This window comes from Hypomesus nipponensis, chromosome 22 (genome assembly GCF_054491055.1).
Source record: "Hypomesus nipponensis isolate SF chromosome 22, ASM5449105v1, whole genome shotgun sequence".
NCBI lineage: Eukaryota > Metazoa > Chordata > Actinopteri > Osmeriformes > Osmeridae > Hypomesus > Hypomesus nipponensis.
In genome coordinates, this window is record NC_140382.1 from 10,160,839 (window position 1) to 10,176,099 (window position 15,261).

The 15,261-nt window shown below is 48.9% G+C and overlaps 1 protein-coding gene across 2 annotated transcripts; it reads right to left on the reverse strand.

Annotated features, from left to right (window-relative positions):
* Positions 1–429: 429 nt before the first annotated feature.
* fhdc1 (FH2 domain containing 1) lies at positions 430–9,469 on the reverse strand. Of its 2 annotated transcripts, XM_084687390.1 has the most exons (12): positions 8,999–9,469; positions 7,506–7,567; positions 6,450–6,552; positions 6,222–6,307; positions 5,996–6,096; positions 5,062–5,132; positions 4,865–4,972; positions 4,077–4,147; positions 3,225–3,342; positions 2,809–2,973; positions 676–2,658; positions 430–630 (listed from the first exon to the last, which is right to left on the reverse strand). In XM_084687390.1, the coding sequence occupies exons 1-12, from the start codon at positions 9,467–9,469 to the stop codon at positions 430–432; spliced, it is 3,540 nt and encodes a 1,179-aa protein (XP_084543516.1). The 2 variants fall into 2 exon arrangements, with proteins under 2 accessions (XP_084543516.1, XP_084543515.1); XM_084687389.1 differs by having other exon boundaries at positions 430–2,658.
* Positions 9,470–15,261: the final 5,792 nt, after the last annotated feature.

Sequence of the window (15,261 nt, forward strand, 5' to 3'; positions counted from 1 at the left end):
TAAAATAGCAGCATTCATATGTGTTGTTCAGTAGGTGTTTTTTTCTACTTTGACATAAGGTTTCATCACAAACAGCGTCACTGAAGATCACAAAGCAGGCAAACATGTTCTGTGGAAGGAGCAAAGAGGGCAGGAGTGGAATTTGCCAGTTCTCTTCCCTGTTGAAAATGCACAGAAACACACACAGGGACTTTTGAAAATATAATCTATCTTCTATCTACAGAGTGTAAGGACATGGTACATTGCATTTGTTCAGCAATTTGCAAAAATCAGTGGGGAGTTGAGGTGAGATTGGTTGGTCATTGAACCAGGAAAGATAGAAGTTTTTCTGCTCTATACATTATGGCAAGAGATTGTACTGTAAAGAAATTGGGGAAACAAATTCTAACTATTTCCTCCCTCTAAGATTCCTCCAATCAGATTCCAGTTTTACTTCCAGGTGGGCTTATGGGTCCTGCAGGATGTTGCAGAGTCTCTTGATAGGAAAGATCTTTCAGAGAAAACACTATTCTTGCGAGTGCGTTCGTGCGCGGGTGGCGGAGTGGGCGTGTTACTGCGCTGGGTGCTCCGGCTGGATGCTCGGACATTCTGCACTCTTCGTAGGTTGGTGCCTTGGGGTTTCTCTTTCTCCTCCCCTCGGGGCAAGTGCTGCCCCCCTGTGGTGGGAGGGGGAACTGTCCTGGTGGCAGGTTGCTTTTGAGAGGCAGTTCGGGCGAGGATGGAAGGGGTTTTGGAGGGGGTGGATGGAGTGGACACAGGACCCATCTCCTTTGTCCTGGAGGAGGAGGCTACGGTGTTGCGGGCAAAGCTGGGCAGGCCAGATGCAGTCTTGGGGCAGTGCGCAGGGGTCTCAGGGGCGCTGGGTTCAGTGGAGGTCCCCACACCCTGGGCCTGGGCCTGGGCCAGGGCTCTCATAGTAGACCGGCACATCTTCTCCTCATGGGGGGCCTTGGGGATATTCCTAATAGGCTTGGCACTGGGTTTGCGGAAGGAGGGCTTGCGTGGGGTGGGGTCGCGAGCCCATCTTGACAGACCACAAGCCAAGGCTCCACCTCTCGGACTTTTAGACTCATCCGGTGGCAGGCTAGAGTGTCGCCGCGTCCGGCTTGCCCTCTCGTCGTGCCCCCTCACTGGGGTGCTCTGGTCGCGGAGGGGGCGAGCCGGCTCGCTGCTCTCGTGCCCCGGTGGTCTCTCTGGCCGCCTTGCGTTGCTGCCGGAGCGAGCCAGCTTGGTGATGGGCACCACCTTGCGCATGTCCTGGGTCTCGGAGGCGGTGAGTGTCCGGGCAACTCGCCCCCCACTATTTTTAGATGACTTGGACACACCCTTGTTCTTAGTGCTTGAGGGTTTCACACCACAAGTCTTCACTGCTTTCTCCCCCACCTGTCTGGCCCTGGCTATGTCACAGCTGTCTGTTTCCCCCTCTTCCGTAGTGAAGGACTGTGTGGCGGAGGCGGGATGTTCGTCCGTCAGCTTAGATGCAGACACTTCATTGGTTGAAATGGACTGTTCATTGGTGGACGTGGACTCATAATTGGAGGAAAGGGAGCTCAGGTCTTGAATGTTTCCTAATTCGTTGTTGCAGTCAGTGGTTTTTATGTCGTGGACCAGGCCTTCCCTTATGAGAGGAGAGCTTTCGACTTCGGAATAGTCTAAAGCAACCGAGCAATCTGTCTCAGTGCAGTCTACAATGTAAAACACCGGCTTCTTATTGGACACAGAGGTGTCTAAAGGGAGGGGCGTGTCGCAAGTCGTCGATGACACAGTGCTGCTGTCCTCCTCCTCCTCTTTCTGTCGCGAAGCGACATACTGAGCAGCCCTTTCGGCCTCCCACTCTGGGCCTCCGTCTGAGCTCTGATGACAAGACGAGGACATCAGATGCAGGGTCTTAGGAGGGGTCTCCCTCTCCAGGTCGGTCACCAGTAAGTCGCCCTGGTTGATTGAATGCATATGGTTGCTGTTGTTGTTGGGACTGGGGAGGTCAAACAGTTGGAGGCCGGTGACAAGCGTGTGTTTCTCCACGCTGACGTTCATGTGTCCCGTTGTCACACTGGCGACTGGTGTCTTCTGGAAGACATTGCAATTGAGAGGTGAGACGTCCCCCTCGGACAGAGATGTGTAGTTGTTGTTGACGTACGGATCCTCATTTGCGTTGAAGCCGGCGGAGGAAAACCGGGCCAGCGGGCTGATGGGTTCCGTCTCGGCACGGGGGGACGTCGCCGTGGTCACCTGCCGCCCGGGGCCCAGCTCGCGGTTGTCGTCCTGGGAGACGAGCCAGGCCGTGGTCTGGCGCTGGGGTGTCCTGCTGGAGCGTGGCAAGCTGTTGAACTTGGAGTAGTCCGTGGCGGCGTTGGGGCCGCCGGTTCCTCCGAAGACCTCGAGGTAGCTGTGTAGCTGGCGGTCGGCCATGCCGGACATGGTGTGTCGGTGTCGGCGTGCGCTGGCCGAGCGGCTCAGCGGGCTTTGGGGGCTCTGGGAGCGCTGCTGGAGGAAGTCCAGGAGTCCTTCCTTGGTGAGCATGTCCACGTCGTTTTCACTGCTGCTGCGACCGAAGCATCCGGCATTCTGGTCGGCGCCAGCCCAGGCGACGCGCTTCTCCTCCAACTCCCTGAGGCGCCGCTGTCTGGCCGCCTCTTTCAGCTCCCGGTCATGGTTGTCCTTGAGGAGTGGCGGGAGGAGCAGAGAGGGAGAGACATGGCAAGAGTCATATACTTAATCTCCAATTATTTCCAAGACATGGTTTGAGTTCCAGCGAGCATCAGACACACCCATTGATAAGTGGGAGAAAGTATCTACGAAAAATCTCACCTTGACCGCCTTTTTGAACTTGTTGCAGAAATCCTGGAATATGCGAAAGCACTCGTCCAGTTTGAAGGCGTCCTTGTCTTCACAGAAGAAGTCGATGAGTGCACTGCCCTCTTTCCGCAAGTCCAGCCTGCGCCTCTTCAGATCCTGCAGCGTGCGTGCGGAGCTCTATCAGACACAAACACAAGGCAACATAAGAGAAACACCAGTACTTCTGTATGGACGTCCATAACTAAATGTAGTAACTCTGTTTTAAAGGTGCCCTCATGGAGGTGCATTGGTTATGTGATAAAAATAGCCTCCTATACTTCTGTCACTTGACCAATGGTGACATAACCTGACTACATGATTCAGCTTCAGCAAAGTCTAAGCCACATGTCCCCTGCTAGTGCCTCCGGCCCTGCCAGTCCTGCTCCCACCTGCAGGAAGGGGTCCAGCTGCTGAAAGAGCTCAGGGTCGTCCTGAACTTTCTCCTCCAGGGATCTGGTCCTGACATAGAGAGATGAGAACTCTGACTCTATGTTCTCCACCGAGACCCTGCAGGGGCGAGTCAGAGAATGGGTTAAAGGTCAATTGGAACATTGAGTAAAACAAAACACTGTGAGGAAAAGATGGATTTACAAATGTTTTTCTTTGAGGGGGGGGGACTGCAGTGCCAGTCTGTTGGACTGTAAATGAACTCATAATCAATTACCTCGCACTGTCCAACAACCCTTGTAACTAAAGAGCCAGAGAGGAGGTGAGGTGGAACAAGAGAGGAGGAATGATGTGTCAGCAGATTTACAGGGAAGGAGGAAGGGAGGGGGGTGCAGGAGGGACGGCAGGTAATCTTTTGGCTCTCCTTTTGGAAGAGAAACTGCATCCAGCCATGCAGAGAAAATGACCTTGTGGAGGAACAAAGTCTGACAGCCATGAGGTAGATGTAGCCTTTCACACAGCTGAGCAGGTGCATCTGAAGTATGGTCTAAAATGTGGTGCTAAACCACTTTTATTTGAGGTCGTTGGGTATCAAGACTTGTTCTTCTCAGGTGTAGATGTGAAGTCTGAAAAGTGTTGATTTATAAGCACAATACTGCAGCTGAAGCAAGCCTGTCAAACACTATAGCATTTCAGGAAGTTTAAGCTTGTAAATGGGGTAATTGTGGTTGTAAAAGTCCTCTCAGTTAGAATCCCTCTTAAAGACAGTAAATTAAACTCAGACAAAGCCATCAATAAACCCATGAATGTCAGATCAAACCCTGTCCAGGTGATCCCTGTCAGAGGACACATACCTGGCAGCACTCTGAACATCCTGCAGTTTCTCTGTGAACTTCAGCAGTTTCTCATCCTTCTTCTGGGCCTCCTGGGAAGAAAAACATATTCGAACACAATAATTAAATGAAAAATAACACAAAAAGCTGATATATTCATGCATTTATTTACTTTTGTGGGATTTTATAAAATCAGATTATAGCTTATAGCTTCTTATTAAGGATATATATGGGGCTGCTCTTTCTTGTTATGTAACTACAGTGAGCAACACATCATTTTCTGCTAACATCTGCCATCTTTCGTCCTTCTTGCAAAATTCATAATGCCAGACAGTTGGACACTGCTTGCTAAGAGTCATAAAAGATGGAGAGGCCAATTTCAAGACGGTTGACAGGGCAATTCTGGAAATAGATGCTTCTTATTTTAAGTTGCCCTTGGTGAGGTGAAGGGGTCGAATTTATATATGTGGAGGTGTGTAGATAAGGTCCACAGCTTTACAGAATGAGACATCACCAAGATTCTTCAGTGTTAAATATTGGCAGAGAATGGGCCTTTTGCTGGGCAAATGACAACTATAAGTAGCAGTCAACACTCTAGTGCTAACTACATTCATCGCTGCTCCTCATGTTTTTGTTGATCTGAACTGTGGTCTTCATAGAGGAGAGTAGATGTTTACAGTAACCTCTAACTTACTGTTGACAAAAAGAACGTACAACGACTTTCTCATGTATGTTTTTTGGCCCCAAATCCTCACAGCTTCTCAATTATCCAAGTGTGTGTGTTTCCCAGAATAGCAGCCATTACTCACCAGGGCCACAAAATGTAGCAGGTTCATGGCTGGCTTGTTGGCCTTGGTGTCGGCCAGGGAGAGAAGAGACGACAGCTTGAAGCCCACGGCGTTGCCCGCGTAGCCACCCTGTCACAGAACAGACCAATGCGCCAATGAAAAACACACCTTATAAAAATCCCATGACACCAGCCTGGTGTCTGCCCCAGACTACTCACAGCATTCATGATGTTACCAGCCTGCAGGACCAGGTGGAGGATGGCATGAAGTTCCTCACAGGTCATCAACTCTGCAGGAGAGGAGAGGGGGAGATAGGAGAAGAGGAGAAGAAAGAAGAGGGGAGAGAGGAAAAGAGAATAGAGGGGAGGAGAAGGAGAGCAGAGAGAAGAAAACAGAAGGAGAGGATCAATATAAACTCAATCAGAGCATTCAGGGAACAACTCTCCATGACACACTCTCACTGCTCAGGGCTTCTCGTCATCACACCATTCCTGACACCTACTGACGACTGCCAATGGAACCAAAATTAACTACAGTTTTTGGTGAACTAGCCATTTAACGGCAACAGGTCGACAACACTTGCAACCAGGTCCAGAGAGATAGAGAGAGAGAAGAGGGGTGAGTACTTGTGACTGCTAAAAATGACACTGGGCTGCCGCGGTAGGGCTTAGAGGGAGATGGCCTTGTTAAATACTTCTCACAATTTATTGGATTTTTGTCTCCCCCTTTTCCTCTGGGAAAGGATGTGCTGGGTTATGTATGTGAGAGAGAGACAGAAGATACAGAAAGAGTTAGCAATACAAACAATGATGTGTGCGTGTTTCCCTCAAGAAGAATAACGTTGTTTTCAGCTGTTACAAGGTACAGATATCTTTGCATACTGTAACCTATGGACACATCTGTCCAAGTTTGCCCGAGTATTTAGTATGTCCTCATTCTCCCCTGCGTATGTACAGACCTCCCATCTTCCTGCCCTGTCCCTGCAGTGTCACTGTCCCCACACAGTCCCGGCTCAGGTGACGGGCCTCTGGTCCTTGTCATTTCAACGCTGCCGGTGGCTCAGATATCTGGGTCATCTGCCTGCATGTGTGGGGGCCGATGTACTAGTGTGTGCATCTGTGGGTGTGTGCTCCAGCAGTGGCGTGCCATTACCTTTGGTGGCCACTCGGATGACATCGATACCGTGACTCATCATGGCGCAGGAGGGGAAGAACTCCTCCTGGAGGACCATGGCCTCGATGCGTACCTCAAACCTGCAGGGGGGGGGGGGGAGGGAGGACATGGGGTTCAGGGGCATCTTGCACAGGGGACAGAGTGTGCACTGGGTTTGAGAGCAGGGTACAAAGGGACAGGGGGGGGGTGCCAGTCACAGCCTTACCGTGGTACCTGGATCAGGAGGTACATGAAAGAGTCGGCTAGAGTCAGCTTACTGGAGTCTCCCTTGAACTCCTTCAGTTTCTTAATCTATGGAGGGAAAGGACAAAGCTGATGTGGTGCTGACTTGTTTTTACTGATCAGATCTTGTGCAGAGAGCAGAGGATGGTACAATATGTTCTCACACACTAAACAGGAGTGTACACACACACACACACACACACACACACACCTCCTCAGACTCAGGCAGCAGCTTGAGCAGGTCTTTCAGCAGCTCGGCTCCATACAGCTTGCCGTCCCCCTGGCGTATGTCCTCCACAATGGAGTGGTTGGACCTGGAGGAAGAACACACACACACACACACATTGGTGTGTGCACGAGAGGAGCTTCATAGGCAAGAGCCCCTATTCATCTATTGTATACATTTAAGTGTGTCTCCTTCTATGTCCCTCTCTCCCTCTCTTGCTCCCTGTCCAGGATAATAAATGCAGTTTTCTCACATGGGTGGTCTGATGTGTCAGCTGAATGGACAGGCTCAATGTGGATTTATTGGCAAGCAGGAGAAATACACCCTTTTTCTATCTGGGACTTCTGGGTATAAGTAGAACGCAACCACTTAATAGTGCAGCTCGACAGGAAGTTACCACAGTTTGACACAAACACGTAGTTTTTATAGTGTATAGACTATGAATGGCATTTTTATGCGCTGGTAGGATGTAAGTGTTGATGGAGGTGTTCTTGGGACACATTCAAATGCAATGGAAATATAGTCAGTCATGCAAACATGCTATGAGATCAGCTGGCTTAGCTTGTATGCAAAGAAGCAGCAACAACGTTCACCACACCCCTCCTTCTCCCCCCCACCCCCCCCAATCTCTCTTACTCCACATACCTATGTAGGCTATAGTACTGGCATGCACATACAGTACCAAAGTCTTTAGGTTGAAAACATGTTCTTCCGGAAACATTCTGATGTGTCTATTGGACCGGCCAAGCTCAGGTTGCATAGAGGCCCCTCACTATTGAGAACTACTCAGAACATCTCTGTTCTCGACTCCCTGTCTTGAAACCTTTTGTGTTCACACACAGACCCTTAACCATGTGACCTAATTTTCCCAGGTACCTGCTGCCTCACGCAAGACGTTTGGACCTCGCCACTTGAGCCCGCCACACACCTGCATCGGGTTTCACACACCGAGACACACGCATCCCTCCCCCAGAGCCCTCAGCAGCATTACGCACACGCTCCACTGGTCTCACACACAGGGCACTGCGGCCCAAGACTTACTTCTTGAACTGTTTGAGGAAAATGCCCACGTTCATTCCCCGCTTAGAGTCCAGAATGCTGATCTGGAAGGAGAGGAAAGAAGAGAAAGGTGACTCAGCATAGATTTAATGGTACATGGAGGTACATGGGTTTATGGGACAGTGTTTTATAGTCAGTTTGCTACTTCAACCCTTCTCAGTCAAATTGGTGATTTAAAACGTGACCCTGCTGCACCTGCCAATGTGTTATTCTCTTCAGCTCTTCTGTTTCCAAACCTCCCAGTGATGAAATCATCTAATTGAATCCAAACAGGCTTGCGCACTTGCGCGTGGCCGTACACGCAACACACACACACACACACACACACACGCAATCCTTCTCCTTCACAAACAAGCTCCTCCCTCTTCCAGATCCCAGGGGACCAGTGTGTGTTCCCTGCTGCCTCTGATGTAACCTGGAGCTTCACATGGTGACACTAGAGGGCTTCTGAAATTCCACCTGGGCCACACGTGTAGTGCGCACCACCATCGTAGACAATGACGGAAAGCTCTACCTTCAATTCCCAGGTGAACAATTTGTACTCTTAGTCCTCAAGCAGGATACTTCTGGTCCTGATTATAGAGTTGAGGCATCACTGTGGGTCTATTAACAGAGGTCCAGTACAGGATGAGTGAATGAGTGTATGTTGGCATATGTGTGTGTTTAAGGCAAACTGTGGTAGGGAGACTGATTGGTGTCAAACTTACCAAATTGTAAAAAAAAACTGCATTTAAGAGACATCTACTTTACATGAGACGGAGCTCACTGACAACAAAACATTACGGGAGGTGAGAAACATAACGTTACAGTAGTTATGGTAACAGGTGTCAGGGTCTCCTGCACCAGCAAACAACAACCGGTTCTGTATTACAGATAATCATTAAAAAACACTTCAGATATGGTTCTGGTGCACGACACTATTGTTCTTGTAGCCATAGTATCTACGGTCTGCCTCCACTCAAAAGGCACAGCATGTGCCTGCATGTGCGTAGAAGCTATATTTGGAGTCCTTGGGGGCAGAACAAGAGGTTTGTGGACGTGATAACAATTGTTCTGTCATGTATGCAGAGGGGATGCTGGGAAGTCCTTCTGTGTTCTGAGCCTCCTGACCCCTCACTAGAGTATCGCTTTACTGGACTGATCATCAGGGCTGTCCTGGACAGGTCTCTGACACTCCACCACAGATAATTACCTACATGTACAGCTAATGCAGTTGTGTAACTTCCTGGAAAAAAATGCCAGACTGTTGTGACTTTAGATGGACAGCAGTGGATTCCCTGAATGAACAGACTAGTATGACACACAGTAAAGGGTTTCTGGCATTCTCATACTTATCTTTCATATTTACAGCCAGGCAGTTTTACCTCACAAGACCACACCACAAAAGGTCCTGAGGTCCTACTGTGACCTCAGAGAGCCCTCCTGTGTGGAAGCCCTCCAGGTTCCCATCAGCCCCTGGGAGCCGTGTCACTCACCTCGTCCTTGCTGGTCTCCTTGAAGGAGCGAGAGCGTGCAATGCGCGCCGAGGGTCCGGTGGCCGTGCTATCGCCCGGCCTTGACCCTGTCTCCTCCTGCTGGCCGAACAGCTCCTCCACGGAGCGCACGTCGATCTGGTACTGCTGCTGCCGCACGGCCATGGTCCAGATGTTGGGCTTGCCCCGCACCTTCTCCTCAGGGATCGGCTTCCAGAAGAAGCTGCGCACGCGGCGCTTCTTCCTGGAGCCGTGGTTGGATAGGGACGTGGGCAGAGGGGGCGGGACCCCAGGGAAAGGCGGGGGGAGGGGAGGGGGAGGCGGTGCATCATGGCGGTGGGAGAGGGGCGGGTCGGAGGAGCTGAGTCCAGACATGGACGAGGGGGGGTCGGAGGTGGTGGCGGCACTGCTGCTACCTTCGCTGCTGCAGCTCTCTCTCTCATTTGTCGGGGATTGGATACTCATAACACGCATCACAGCCCGACAAGGGGTAGGCTGGGTGGGGGCGGGGCTAGTGCCAAGGGGGAGGGGCCGACATGCAAGTGCCACTCCGGGGCCTCCTTGCTGGTTCAGGGGATTTTCAGTCAATTTATGTTTATCACACCAGCTTTCCTCAGGTGCACTAATACTATGTCTGCAGGACCATACCAAGACAGCTAAATAACGTTGTGTCCTTGGGCAAGGCACTTCAGCCTACTTGCCTCGGGGAGAATGTCCCTGTACTTAATGTAAGTCGCTCTGGATAAGAGCGTCTGCTAAATGTATATGACTACAAATATGTGCATGTCTAAATGCTCCTAGAGTCTAAGTCTTTCCCTGAGTTTAAGAGAGGGTCGGTTTTGTATGTAATGTCAAAATGAAGTAGTCAGCATGTTTCCTGGCTCTGTCCATCTTCCTCGCCCAGCAGGTATCCCATCATGCTGTGCAGGGCATGCGGAGGGCACCTCCTGTGGGGGCGGGGCTTATGAGAATAGCCATGGTTCTGCAGGAGGAACAAAAACAACACAGGGAAGGATTATCTGTGGGCGCTCAAGCATATCACACTGGGGGGACCTGAAATTAAGGGGTACCAAACATCAAAGAGCCCGAGGTCCCCCCAGCCCAAGGAATCACAGTCCAGGGAACTACAGACATCATTGTTTCACATGGAAGTCCTTGAAGTCAACCTGTAGGGTGTAAAATGGCCAGTGACACTCCAGGCAGGAGGCCTGACATTACCCTTGGGGGAGGCTGCAGGAATGGTTAACTGTAGCACAGTTTGTTTTGAACAGTTAGGAATCTTGGGAAGGTCAAAAAACAATGTTATACTGTAATGATAGTGTTTCTTCAATGTTAATTTGAATTGGGTGCTGTATATTTGCCGTTTATATCTTTGAGGAAGTGACTGCAAATGGATAAGCACACAGATCCCTTACTTGACAGTGAAAATGCCACAGACTCTCCATCTGTATCTGTTTACCATAGTACTGTGACTGGACCAGGGGTGAATCAATGGGAGTATGTGTATCCTTGTCACTGAGCTTTGCATAAAATAAATAAGATATCTAAGTTTGCATAGTAACTTGTATTTCAATAAGGAAATGACCGGATTACACCACTACATACCGTTTGCCTACGTATGAGAGACAGAGAGATGACCAGGTGTTCCCAGAGCATGACTACGCTAAACGACTTCACGTGATAAGGAAAGTCCCTCAAAGTGAGCGTGAGCAGTCCCTGGAACGCGGTGGAGACGCCGTCTGTCAGCGCCCCGTGAACCTGACACCCAGGGGAGGGGTCTTTACTAATTAACGTCTCTGACGTCACAGACTGCCTCATGTTCCACAGTCGGCCGTGCTGTCCTCCGTCCCGGCCTGCCTGGCTTGTGTCTTATTCATGAGCGAGATGTGGAGAGGGGAGGAGAGCGTCTGACCCACCCTGCGGCTCGGTGTTGAAGGCCCAGGGACGTGACAGGGCTCTGGAGGGGAGGGGCAGCGGCTGGGTACAGTAAGAGGTAGGGGAGTAAGAGGAAGGGTTAGGTCTGTCTGCTGGCTCGCTCATCGCTCCTCTCTCCCTCTCCCCGTCGTCTTTGCAGCAAAGTCAGCTGCTTCGGAGTCGCATGGTTCACACACACACTCTCTCTCACACACACACACACCCGCTGCAAGCTCTGCTTCTGTGAGAGAGGTGACTATTGCAGCTGCAGTCCATGATGGAAATTCTACAAGCTCATACATACCAATCTTAATGCTATAAATTCAATAAATGCTTAATGCGTTGTCTATCCCAGAAGTATCCTTCTGGAGACTGATTTTCCTAAAAAAGTCCCATTCAGAGAATGAGGCTCATGGCAGAAGCGCCATCATTTGAAATCACCCGTCAACCCCCTTTGCCGAAGATGTCTCAGACAGTCACAGGTTTTTGTTCTTCCTACAGACACAAAGCTAGCAGTGACAGGTATTCTACAAACAACATAATGCAGACATGCCATGTCGCTGGAGGCAGACTGACACAAAAGCCAGGGAAATACTCCAAAACACCAAAGGTGTCTGTTCTCCCTCCAGACACCTGACACCATATGTAACACTATGAGGGGCCCTGGGGGAGCAGACAGACAGGCCTGAATGACCGTCCCCCAGCACTCTGTGTACCTGGAGCACACAGCTCTGAAGGAGGGACACAGCTGGGTAAGACTGGACAAAGCTGTCCTACCCTGCAGCCTTTGGGTTAGAGTTAGGGTAACACTTCAGATCCAGGTGCTTGTAATAAGCATAAGTTCAAGTGTAATAAGGCCCTTATATGATACTTGTTTAACATGAATATGTCTTAGTAAGACTTACTAACTTACTAAGGCCTAATTACCTATTGATTGACATTTAGGACCTTAGAATTTGGATCTAAAGTGTTTCCCAGCCTTCCTATCACCATCACCAGTCACCATTACTGACAGGACTGCCCCTCCCGGACTTGATATGCTGATGTAGCTTCAGCCTGTATCCAGAAAGGGTGGAGGGTTGAGACAGTGGGACAATGGCTCTCCAATTCTGGTCTTTAAAAGTAGTGGGCGGGGCTGGTTGGGGGTGGATGACAAGGAAGGCCTTTGAGGTCAAACATAGTATCTACTACAGACACCGGGAGGGTTGAGTGTGTGTGGGCTGTCAACTTTGACAAGGGGCTCACCTTATATGAACCCCTCACCAAAACTTAAACCCTTCCAGACAAAAAGTGCTACAATGCTACAGTAGCCAAAACATCTCCTTATTTGGAGGTCAAAGGGCCACTTTCTGCCCCAGATCAGAGAGGAAAGACTAACACAGCGTCCCCCAGGAAGCTGTTACATCCTGTCACTTCCTGAGCTGGTTAATCCCTCACTGGGTCTTTCATTCCCACAGCAGGTTCAGAGGGGCACGCTCGCTCAAGGGGGTTTGCTCAATCCTGCTCCGTCATCATCGCCAGGGAAACGCATGCTAGACAAGGCTTGGTGGAGGGCTCCGGCGCTCTTGATCTTGTTCGTTTTTTTTTTATCCTTCCAACAGCGTTGATCTGCCCGTGGGATTACGCAGGAGGCTTCAGGTTGTCAACAGTCAGGCAGCGACGCCAGGGGTTAAAGGCACATCATTGTTGAAACTCAGTGGTCTAAATGGCCACCGGCTTCATTCCCTCAATCTGCTATGACTCAGTTTGTTGACACATTAGATGGGGGGTGGAAGAGTGTACACATTCTCACACACACACACACACACACACACACACACAACATAGAGACCCGGACACAAGATTATCTTAGCCAAACACATCTATGAGGCTGAACCTTAATGGTACATGAGGAAAACAGAGACATAGAGGCAGACCCTTTACAGTACACCAGTTCCTGGCAACTGCAGCAATAGCACGGCATTTAATTCAGATTTGACAGATGGCCACAGACTGCATCAACAATGTTTCATCTATCTGGGGTGTTTCCTGATACGTCCCTCAGCCACACTTGTCTGCTCCATTCGTTTCATACTTCACTGGATATCCCTTCCTGGTGGCGTCTGTGGAAAGACTAAACTTGTCACTGTGGGCCTACATGACAAAACTGGGTGTCAAATATTTGTGCCGTGCATAGTGAAACAATATGTCATATTGTGTCTTTTTCTTCTGATATCTATCAAAGTCATTTTTGCAGACTATTGAATACTTAACACCTGCTGCAGTGATGTCGTTTTTACTTCTACATGTGTCACGTTATTGAAAGAGAGGAGATGTTTTGCATGTGGTCTGCAGTCTCATACAGAGTATATGGTTATGTTCTGACTATAGAACAACTCCACTCTGGTAGATAAATACAAGTCTCAATAAAAGCACGAGCTAAGCTGTCGGAAATTGGGCAACGACACGGACAACAATGTTTTTATTTGAGAAATTCAATTCAGACTTGAGAAGAGGGGGATAAGGACTTACCAAATACTTGATAAGATTGAAAGCTTAGTGCTTGTGTGGAACTTTACGTAAATTTGGTCTAAGAAACCTGGACCAAATTGGTTTGAGGCTCACTGAATATTCACATTATTCACATTATTGAAATAATCTTTCTTTCAGTCTCACATTCTGAGACTGACCGGTTGTCCTAAGCAGAGACGCACCAGCATCCATCTAACAGTGCCAGTGGCACAGACACCTGCAGAAGTTTTCATACAAATGCTTTATTCATGACCCCAAAAAGGAACACATACTTTGCATATGTCATATCAATATTGAAAGTTGTCTTCCCTTCAGGTTGTGTTTCAAAGATTTCAATCATGATTAACTTTCGTTTGATCGACATGGTGCGTTGAAATCTCCAATTGTGAGTTCCATCAGTTGGCGTTAATTCATAGATGGATCTTATAAAAATTATGAATGCAAAAATGTACTAAATTCAAACAGGTCTGACCTGTAGAACGAGGGTGGCTGGTACAGACTGGCAGAAAGAAACAACACAAACCAAAGTGAACCTGGCAGGACGTTCCGGCTCATTCCACTGGGTGTCAGAGAAATGAAGGAGGTTTTTTATTCCCAAATCTGTTAATGAGCTTTCGTCAGATTACCACATTGTTTTCTTGCCTACTCCCAGACCTCTGTAAGACCTACTGTTGTCTGAACATTCTGGAGGGAAGTCAAAACGCAGATGAACAGAACAGACAGACTGTTCTCTGTTGCATCCAACTGCTGTATACTCAAGGAGTATATCATTCACATATATCTTTCACCCTGTTCTACCAAATATATTACCATTTAACATCAAATGTGAATATTCTTCCACAACTCAAAGAAGGTCTGTACCATATCGAGTCTTTTTGTATACCAACATGAACCTTTTTTCTTATGTAATCACTGGGCAGGTGAAAATAATCAGTACTCTTAACTGCCCTGATTCTCCCACATCATGATACAACAGTGACCTATAAAGTTTGTCAACTATCAATACCCTGCAATTCATTCTCTCTTTAGTATGAACCCACTCGTTGTGAGAGAGGGCTCTGTCTGTAGGTGACGGTAATGACACTTCAGTTCATTTCTCTCCTTAGTGCCGCCTCAATCTTCTCTCCCTCCGCCAGTGGAGTGAGATACGACACAGAGGAACGCGGCCTATGTTTACGCATCGTCTGAGTATCCTCATAATCTTTGCCATTTTACAGTGGAGAAAGAAAGAAAAAGAGCAAGCAAGCATTGGACAGCACAAACGAATACAAAAACAACATTGTAACTCTTCAAGGCCTGTAAATGTTTCACATCAGGCAAACAACAACATAATCAGTATCTTGACATCTAGCACTATGCCAGAGCCTGTCAGTGCACAGCTAATCTCAGCCCATCTCTCCTGTGCCGTCCTCATTATTGATCCACTGGCTCATTAGAGAGCATAAATCCACTGCGGAAACACTGAGCCAGCCTTGCGGCTGGTCCCCGCGCTAACTCAAGCTGGCTGGAGATTCTTGTTTTCACACGTTATGCACACACACACCCTAACACGCTTGACTGACACATATAAAATAATGCACAAATTGCTGTTGCCGCGTGAGGCCGATGTTGGCAGCTCTGAATTTTTGAGTCTGACCTGGTAGGTACCTGTAACATTGGTGCTTGTGGGAGGAAAGTGGGTTTCTGGGTTACAGAGCCCTTATCGTACGATAGCGACACAATAATTGGGCCATTGGCTTCCTAGCTTCGGGGACCATTCAGATGTGAAAGATTGTGCTGTGTGAAATGAAGGTTAGGGAAGCCTAGGAGCCTGGGGTAACACATGTGTTTCTACAGTGGGT

Bases quoted from the DNA above. Each gene is read 5' to 3' on its own strand.
- fhdc1 (XM_084687389.1), bottom strand. From the start codon at position 9,469: ATGCGTGTTATGAGTATCCAATCCCCGACAAATGAGAGAGAGAGCTGC. The intron at 6,553-7,505 runs GTAAGTCTTGGG...TTCTTCCTCCAG, and splicing joins TTCCTCAAACAGTTCAAGAA to GTCCAACCACTCCATTGTGG. The intron at 5,133-5,995 runs GTAATGGCACGC...CCTCTCCTGCAG, and splicing joins CATCCGAGTGGCCACCAAAG to AGTTGATGACCTGTGAGGAA.